We start from the raw sequence: 10237 nt of genomic DNA on the forward strand, positions 1-10237 counted from the left end.
TGTGTAACAAGTGTATAGAGAAAAGTGCATCACAATGACACACTACTCGTACATACACCATTCTTTATAGAGATCTCAATAGCCTGTAAACTTTACCTACAGTTTTATACTTACCTGTTCAACAATGAGTTACTGCACAATCACGCAGAATAAATAATAAATATTTCAATATTTTTATTTATTCACCAATCAAGAGCCCTCCAGGGGGTGGGAGCATATACAATTTGAACAATTGAACATTATAACTACATGATACAATATACACATGTATACCATATACACATGCTAGAGTTTCTACAATTGACATTAGTCTTGAATTGGCTCATCATAATGCTGATTGAAAATGCACTGTACAAGTGTACTATATGGGTAGTAAAGTAAAACAATATTATAAAATGTTGTCATGAACACAGAGGGTACCCAGGGATGGTGCCTGTGCCAAGTCCATTAGACTGGCAGTCTTGTACCCCAAGAATTCGAGACTGCTTATTTATAGATGTATTTATGATGTCTTTATAGTGAGCCACATCTTGCATATTCTGTTTCAGTATTCTATGGATTTAAAGCAAACCTTCTGAGTAAATTTTAAAAAATTATGTTTCTTACTATTACAAGTTCTAAGATGCCATAGAATACGGTAGATTTATTTCTAATTCAGAGCCCCAACAGGGCATAAGGAGATGTTACATACATAAGGGGGGGGGGGCACACCAAAAGACAGAATTGAAACAGGACAAAAATTACATTGGACAAGAAGGAAGGAGGAGTCACTGCACCTCTTATGGTTATATTTCAAGTAAACGATTGGAGCTGATCTTCAAGCTAAATAACACACAAACATACACACCTATACATAAAGGTGTATACACACACATCTATATATTAAAAATCATTAATACACCAACATTGTTTGCAAGTAATTAAGTAATTAGCCATAGGGTTTAAAACATCTAATCTATATGCAGTAGAAAACTCCATGCTTACTTACTCCGACATGTAAACATAATGGAGCCTGAACCCAAAAGTCATAAATTTCACAACTATAGCATATGACTCATAATAATAATGCAAACAGTTTGCCTCCTTGCTCTCTAGAAGTGAAAAAGGTTTTCGGTGATAAAACATATTTTCAATATATGACCAATTTAGCTCCACTTTGGGTCCTAAACCCAGAGTTTATAAATTTCACAGTTTATTTTAATCTTGCCCAAGGGAGGTAGGGTCAATGAAATTTACATTTTTTGTTCCCCTTAACCCATAGATACTTTATACCAAATTTTGTTAGAACTGGTTCAGCTGTTCAAAAGAAGCTTCAAATGTTCCATTGTTTATAACTGACTGATAAAAACAGATAGCAATAAGTCTCCTGAATGATTCAGGTGACCTAAAAGTTTAAAGTCCCTTAACTCCGCAACGACGAAGGCAGAAAGACAGTATTGATGGATGGACGTGCAGACAGAATGATTACTCTAGGGCACCTGCCATATGATGGGGACCTATAAATTACTTTGATTTTTATACCGATAAATATGCATGAAAATAAATAGTTTATGTTATATAATATTATTTAAAGAAGTCATTTCTGCCAAATGTATTCTCCTTGATGTATTTTCTACTGAAGATGTGTAACCTTTAAAGGGAGTGATTTACAAAATGTATTACTTTCTCCAAAATTTTGTTTCTCACTTTCAATGATCAAAATCAAAATCTATGTGTTTAAAAGATTTTACTTAGAAATTAAAGTTTAATACATTATAAAAGAAGCTCATTTTAGAGAGTCTATTATTTTATTTTTTTTGTAAAAAAAAAGTTGGTGGTATGTTGCTGTTAACAGTTTATGAAATTTTCAAAAGAAATGGATATAGATATAAGTTTATTATATCTTTCACATTTTAAGCATTCTTACAAAATTAATAATTCATAGGTTTGTTTGTATTCATTAAAAGACTCAAGTCTTTGTTTACATAACACATATCTAAGGCTAAAATATTTCTTTTATTCTTGCATTCAGAAGGTCAAAATTTTGGATGTCAACATTAAATGAGTTATGTTTTTAATGGTTAACATCAAAAATCAAAAATATTTCATTCAACAATCGTGAACCCGTCCCTTTAACCCTGTCCATGCTGACTGGTATGCAATGATAACAACTGTTTATTAAATCTGTATAATCAATACATGTTTTAAGTCTTCTCATAACATCCATTAATCTTGAGAAAATATAAACTCTTTTATTTCACAAAAACCAACAAATTTCCTTGCAGGAGTTGATGCATCAATTTGGTACACATATCATCTTTTCGGGTACTTTACCCCTGTAAAGGAAATTTGATAATGTTAATTTTGTGTACAAATTTCATTTTTACAAATTCATAGTTCATCATAACAATAAAAGTAAATCTGCAAATAGTGTAAAATCCAAGTGGCATGGTAGAGCTAATCTTTATGAGAACTTCATTGGCAAAAATAAATTTAATTACATTTTAATAAGGTGTTTTAAGTAAATTAGCTTTTCAAGTTGTTTAAGGTAGCTCACTACACTAAAGCTTATACTCTGTATGACACCATGTCACAAGATGACAATTTAAATGTTTTGTGAAATTATTTGTATCGATCTATTTGTTTGTCTATCATTGTAGCTCAGTGGTTAAAGCATTGGGCTAGTGAACGCAGATCTTGAGTTCAAATCCCCCAGCCTTTTATTCATATGAATATTCATGTGAAATTTTTTTGGTTGAAAATCATGTTTTTATCCAAATTTGTATATTTTTTGCCTCTTTGGAATATATACTTATTGTATATCATCATATATTTTATAATTAAATCAATTCATACTGATTTGAGAAACTATTTCTGGGTGTAGTGAGTCATCTTAAATAGCTATTGTTGGCCTACAGAATTGACCAACTCTGCATGCAATGTATACAAGTTATGTTATAAAATCTTGTGGTTTTCTACTGTCTATCATAATTGAGAAGTGAGTCTGTATGAAAATCACAATGTTATACATCCCTACCAAGTTTCCTGGTAAATGAATCTGATGACTATGTATGTCAGTTTGTCTCCCTGGGCCTCATCAGTCAGAGAAGAGATCAAACTGAGACACCAAAATTGTCAAGGAAATTCCCTGATTGATACCTTCCTGGTTTCAAATATACATTTTCACTACATGTATGTTTTTACAAGTTTTATTTTTACATATTCTCAAAATTCACATATTTAAACATTAAAATATTGAGCTTTATTCAAGAAACCAGGAAAGTTTCGGCCCATTTTGAAATGGAATACTGCAGCAATGAAACAAATCACATTAAAACGATTGTATCCTCTCATAAATCCTTTAGTTTAAGTTAGTATTATGGGCCTATAGTCTAGTCAATCTGTCAAAATTTAAGCCAAACCTCAAACTAATTGGTACAAAGCTAATTACCACTAAAAATAAGGTATTTATGTGTACAAGTAACATTAAAACAATACAAAATTATAACTTGAGGAAAATTCAATTTTGGGGCAAATATTGGGTTTACATTGAGAAATCGTGGAAATGTGAAATTTTTTAAATACAGTAATTATATCATATCAATTGGTATCAGATTATTTAAAACTCAAATTACAGGATTGGATATGGACAATTAATATAAAATCTTTTGTATATTTTTTATATGTTGTTGAGACTATATTCTAGTATAACTTAAAGCAATAAAAGCTTTTGTAGCCATTAGTTTGAGGTCATCCTGTACATTGACTAGACTACTATTTAAAAATTGTTAATCAAAATGTAAGAAGAAAAGGAGGAAAATTTTATTTGCAAAATTTCGCTTGCATTAATTCACCTGCACAAACATTCCGCTATATAAGCACATCTGCCACTGTGAGTCTATAAGTGGACTGTTGAGATTATCTAATATTACACATTTTATCCTCCAATATAAACATAACTTGTAACGTATTATTAGTATGCAAGTAAAAGTTGTTAATGATAGAATATTAATAATCAAGAAATGATCTGTCTTGTCTGTCTAATCATGAATTCATTGACTATCCTGCAACAAAACACTGGCCTAGAGCTGCCGGCTAAGCTCATCTGCCATTGTCAATCTACTACTGGACTGACTTAATGCCTGTTACAGTTGTCAATCGGTTAAAAATTGAAATTGAATAGCACATACTGCTAGAGTGGTCTTGAAATTCTTTGAAGCAATAAAACTTTACATTAATAGACAGGCAGTACACAAATACCTAGAATAAAACAAACTGAAACAAAATAATTAACTGGAACAAATACATGTATATATTACCTAGCCTTACAAACTATTAGATGAAAACTGAACATGATTTAAGCACACAAGATATTTTCCATATACCCTTCCCCACTGTCTATGGTCTGTCAAAGTCTAAAAGTATGGTTGACACTATCCATACTTGCATTATGTATGACATTAAAAGGAATACACATACATGTATATCTGATGATAAAAAGGAATGACAATCTTATTTATCATCATCTTTAGTACCATTATTGTTTTGTCCACCTGTAAATATAACATCTTGTTTTCTTCCATCACTTTGTATAATTGTTACCCTTCTACCATATAGTGAAGGAGGAATTCTATACCAAAAGGGTAGGCCTTGAGGTTCAGTAGGATTGATAACTGGACCCTGTGGTTGCAATGGAAGGACCGGTGGCTCAGTGGGAGGAACAAGTCTTAAGGGAGGATATGGTGCTACAGATGGCCCCATTCTCTGACTTTCTTGTGATTCAGCAACCCGATTTTTACCTGACCTTTGACCTTGTTCTATACCTTGATTTATGCTTGGAAGAAGCACCTTCTCTTTCTCTTGCAGGGATGGCTTTCTTAAAGGATTTCTTCTCTTCTTCCCAGGATTTTTAGCAGTGGACCTAAAGCGTGGCTGTAATACATTATTGGCATTGGAAGATATTTTCTCAGTCCTCTTAAACCCTTTTAAGGAGTTTGGGAGGTTTTCACACCCGTCATTGGCAGAAATTATGTGATCCAATGCTGTGACAATATTATCCAGTCTATATTCCTGAACACGAGGACTATTCTTTATCTGAGACATTATTTTGTTCAGTTTTTCTTGAATACCTTGAATCTTTGATGAAGTCGAAGTGTCACAAATATTTCTTTTCTTAACAGGTGGACTGATAACCTTGTCAGTAATATTTTCATTATGAATGTTAGTCTGATCCTCTAATGTACATCTACCAGTATTACGATAAAGTAAGGACTGAACCTTGTGTAGATGTTTACAAATATTCCCTTCCAAATAGTCATAACAGTTGCAAGTAAGGAGATGTCTACACAGATCTATACAGGGTACTTTTTTACATTTCATGTAACAATGTGTTTCAGGACATTTCTGACAATGCGTCACTACTGTATATAAATTTTTCTGTGATTTAAGGGTGAATGTGTTTTCATAAACCTGACAGACTGAGGAATTTTGAATCTCGAAACTACTCTGATGTCGATCCAAAGTCTTCATAATTTCCCCTGAAGGAATATTGAACTTTTTAGCAGCCAAATGTTTGAAATACAAATTATTTTCAATCTGTAGCAGGGTTTCCAGCAGAATGTCTATTCTACGATTTCTTTTTCCTTCAAAGTAAATTGTTTTTAATTGATTGTGAAAGCTTTCCAAAAACATATTTGTATTAACATTGGAATATTCACCTTTCCTGAAACACATTGCCCACTTCTCTTTTCTCAACAAGTAATAATTATTGAAGTATGTCAGTAAATTTGGATTAATGTCAGACAATCTTTGAACCAGAATATCACAATATGTATTCAATAATGTTTCAGTCTTAGCATTCATTGCAGCACATAATAAACAATAAATTTCGGCTTGCTGCTCTGTGTCTTTAACATGCTGCTGAATTTTTAATCGCCAGTTTTTGTGTACATGCCAAATACATAGGAAATGTTCTAAGTTTGATCCATATACATTCTTTGCTGCATTCCAACCAGCATTGTCATCATCTGTCATTAAAATATTTACTTTTGTTTGTGGAGATTTGCTTTTAACAGCATTTAAAAAAACAGAAATAGCTTGTTCATTTTCTTTATTGGAAATACAAAATGCAACAGGATAACCACGTCTAAATTCATCTGGAACTAGAAGGGTGATCAACTTAAATGAATATAAGTTTGTTTTGTGGGTGGAATCCATGCAAAGAATTATGGGTGCATGTTTTTCATACATGTCTAGCTGTTGTTTCGTCATTATTGCCAACATAAAGTCTTCCTTAGCCAGTCCAATCTTGCTGTCATCTACATTTTGTTGTTTAAAAATCAGAATGGGATCAAATATTTCTTTCCTTAAAGCATCTACTCGAAGAAATGTTGATGTTGCATCATCACTGTGTCTAATAACAGATGAGTCAATAATCTTTTGCTTTAGATTGTGTATTGTCTTTCTGTCAATCAAATGATAATGTTTCAGGTCTGTCAAGTCATCTCGATTGTTTCTGTCACTAAATTTGTCTCTAACTTTGTCTAAAATTGTATTTATAGGAATTTTTAATGCTAACATAGTTTTTATGTCTGACTTCAAATGATCTGGAATAGGTAAAAATTTACTATCTTCAAAAGTTGTTGAGTGTGTGTGTGATTGTATGTATTTTGCTTTAACTGTTCCATCCTTCTCTACCAAAACTGAAAATCTTGATAAGCATAAACCATCTAATTTACATGAACCCTTTTTTTTCTCCCTCCTCTTTCTATCTTTTGTATCACATGCAATTCGCTTTTTCCCATCCCTATGACAAACCAGTGTGTATCTCTCAGAACCATCCTTGTTTACAGTTTTTGGTCTATGCAAAACATATCTTGTGTTTTTGTTTATAGACTCTTCTGTCAAATATTTCTCAAAAGAATCAAGATTTTCAAAGTTCAAATCTTCCACCCTAATGTCTGCATCATGATTATTTATCAAATGACTCACAAGAATTTCAACATGATAAAAATCTAAGTCGCATGATGGAACAATACATGGCATTCTTTTACCATTTTCTTTCTCATGTACAGATTTCTTGTGCCTATTCAAATTTGCTTTATCATGGAAAATTTTCATGCAAACTGAACACTGATTTTTCTGATAGATACCACGTTCTACATTTGTAACTTGATCATATGAATGTATTGTCTGTATGTAGTCTGTAGATTTTGTCATGGGAGGATTTTCTAGTATATCAATTGTCTCTCGTCTGTTTGTAGTCTTCAATGAGTTCAATGTATCCAAGTTAAATTTCCTACATGCAGAATGATCAAAATTCCAGCAATAATTACTTTTGAATGCTAATGATATTGGTTCTCTCTGATTGTCTGGTGGTGATGTTTCAGTCACTGTTTCATAATGTCCACCCCCTGCCCTTGTCCAAATCAAATGAATTCTAGAATTTGAATTTCCAAAGTCATGTTCAAGCGTCACAACTTCTGGATTATCCTGATCACCACCAACAGTTACTAATAAGTTGATTCCAAAATGCCTAGACATTGCCAAAATTGATTCCTGCCCTGCAAAAGTGCCTAACTGCCTAAGATTATTCAGTTCTTGTTGAATTTCTGGATAAGTCATTTGGTTACCATTAGAATGATAGAAAAACATATGAAAAACATCCAAATTTTGTTCAATTTCATGTATTGCTGCATTTCGTAGCTCTTGGTGATGATTTTGGTTTCCATAGAGGGCAAGACTAACAGACCTAAAGAGACAATTCCCATCCCCTACTATTGGTTGTCTGTGAAGTCCATATAATGTCAAATATTCATCCTGACGGGTACGTTCAAGTTCAGAATCATCTAACATTTGTAAATGGACCTCATTATTTATGACTCTATCAATTACTGAGTCAGTCTCTGAAATCTACAAAAATGTAGTATTCATGTTAAAGACCATGCATTAATATTAGACAATAGACTGACACTAGTGTAAAATCTATTGTGTTAGAAATCTAACAAATTTGTGTAAATTAGCAGTATCCACCACAGTTAATGAACATTGGAATGACTAATGGTCATGGACATTTATTCAATGCTGATAATATAATGTTCAATATTTCTTCTTAATACTCCTTTTTTGTGTAGACCTTTCATCCCCTTTATGTACTTTTATTTTAATATGGTAAGTTTGGTTTTCAACTTGGCTTCTTGATTTTGGAGAGGAAGTAGAAATTAAAAAAGCAGTCAATGATAAATGATTTTCATAAGTCTTCAGCTCAGGCTAATCTGACATTCCTCTAACTCTTACTTGTAGTTTTATATATATATAAACAAGTGATAGATCCAGTCATGTATATATAAAAGTGGAAGTAAATGGTCAGAGAAATCTCAGATTAAATAATGCAGGCTAAGAAATGATGACTGTAAATATATGTGATACAAATTTCTTATTCAACAACTTACTTGAAACCATGGCTCAGATGTAGGATTTACTTATACTTACATCAGTTGAATCCAAAGAAAACTGTTGAGGGTAGGCATCCACTGTTCTCTACAATAAGCATGATAAGACTATAATAAATTTAAATTTTTCCACTTGCATATCTTTGACAGAATACTCCTAATGTAAATATATTCAATGGAAATTGAAACTAGATGTCTTGCACACACATATGGGTATTCATATAATACAGTTTACTCCTGAAGAAATCAGTTGAGTATATATTCTATCGGCTTTGTGATATTTCTTAGTATATATATAACTTACTGGTATCTCAGGAAGCAACTCCAATAACGGAATATCTCCAGTCATCTAAATTAAAAATTATGAACCACAGTGACAAAAGAATGTAATACATGTACACATGTACATTTGTAATACCATATTCAAACATACATAAAGATAAAATACAGACATGAAAATACATAATATATTGTTAAAATTGTATGTACATGTATATGCCCCTCGAGGGCCCTTGATTGGTGACGAAACAAATTTAAAAAAAAATACACAGAGACAGAGAGAGAGAGAGAGAGAGAGAGAGAGAGAGAGAATTTACTCTTTGTAATAGGCCAGCATTTTGAATTCTAACTGGTATCATTGAAAAAATCAAAATCTGTAATTTTTGTGTGGAGTGGCTTGTTGTACATGTATGTGCGTACATATACTTGTATACAAACTGTATTTCAGCCAACCAACTCCAGCATTCTAATTTTAAAGTAACATCCATATTGTATATATTCTTACAGGAACTGAGAACTGGTCACTGCCATCTTTCATCCCAAAGACTATAGTAAAGAGCACTACAACCTACAAAAAATAGACACATTCATGAAGTAACTGAGATATCTCTCTATAAGATTCAACATAATAAATGATCAGTGTTCCATCATTTTTAAAAGTAATTTATGACAATAGACAACTTTAAGCTAATTTAGACTAAATTAGATTGGATTTCTTAGTGTAATGGCATAGCTAAAAAGTTGCGTAATAATTTTTAACATGTATAAAATTTAAATACTAAGTTGAACTACATAACCACAATACTATTCTAACATTAGAGTTCATAACAATACTGTTATATGAATTTTCAAGATGAGAGACCTCCTTTCGTGTTGTGAACTGTCCACTAAGCCTATCCTGTGTGCATTGAAGCATTCCATTATTTTCATGATCATCACTGACTCATTAATAAAGTTATATAACTTAGATAAATTACAGCTGGGTTGCATGGAAATGCATATATATAAATGCTAATACACACGCATGTTTATGCGATGAATGCAATACATATATTGAGTACTTGTAATAAAGCATCTGAATAAATTACATGGAAATTAAATTATTCTGACACATTTAACCTATTAATACCACCAATTTATGTTTTGAACAAACCGGCTTATAAAATTCCAGTATTCATTAAAACCATTCTTATGCTTGTTCTATGAAACAACATTTAAAAGCAGTGTTTTACGTAACATGTGTTGTAGAATATCCATCACTAAAGGGACGTTCATGATCCGTTTGTTCAAAAATGCACTTTCAGTGAAAAAAACACCAGTAACTAAAAGATAAACATTACTTACGAAAAACACTGTCAAACTTCGCGCCATGTTGGATGCAGAAGGTGAAGGTCAGAAATAGCGCATGCGCAATAGCCTAGTCCTAAAGTTGCGAATAGTGAGATTCCTTCTTTTCCATTCAGCAGCCAACCAAGAAGGTCGGTCAAATTTTGGGGAAGAAAAACATTTTAAATATCTTTTACTAAATA

At 32.1% G+C, this 10237-nt stretch overlaps 1 protein-coding gene across 1 annotated transcript; it reads right to left on the reverse strand.

The window, feature by feature from the left end:
- Nucleotides 1-4491: 4491 nt before the first annotated feature.
- LOC125651055 (uncharacterized) lies at nucleotides 4492-9278 on the reverse strand. Its single transcript, XM_048879650.2, has 3 exons — nucleotides 9214-9278; nucleotides 8734-8778; nucleotides 4492-8517 (listed from the first exon to the last, which is right to left on the reverse strand). Exon 3 carries the CDS (start codon nucleotides 7831-7833, stop codon nucleotides 4492-4494), a length of 3342 nt encoding a protein of 1113 aa, XP_048735607.2. The 5' UTR covers nucleotides 7834-8517; nucleotides 8734-8778; nucleotides 9214-9278.
- Between the last annotated feature and the right edge of the window lie 959 nt (nucleotides 9279-10237).

This window comes from Ostrea edulis, chromosome 5 (genome assembly GCF_947568905.1).
Source record: "Ostrea edulis chromosome 5, xbOstEdul1.1, whole genome shotgun sequence".
NCBI classification, from domain to species: Eukaryota; Metazoa; Mollusca; class Bivalvia; order Ostreida; family Ostreidae; genus Ostrea; species Ostrea edulis.

Bases quoted from the DNA above. Each gene is read 5' to 3' on its own strand.
- LOC125651055 (XM_048879650.2), bottom strand. From the start codon at position 7,833: ATGTTAGATGATTCTGAACTTGAACGTACCCGTCAGGATGAATATTTG.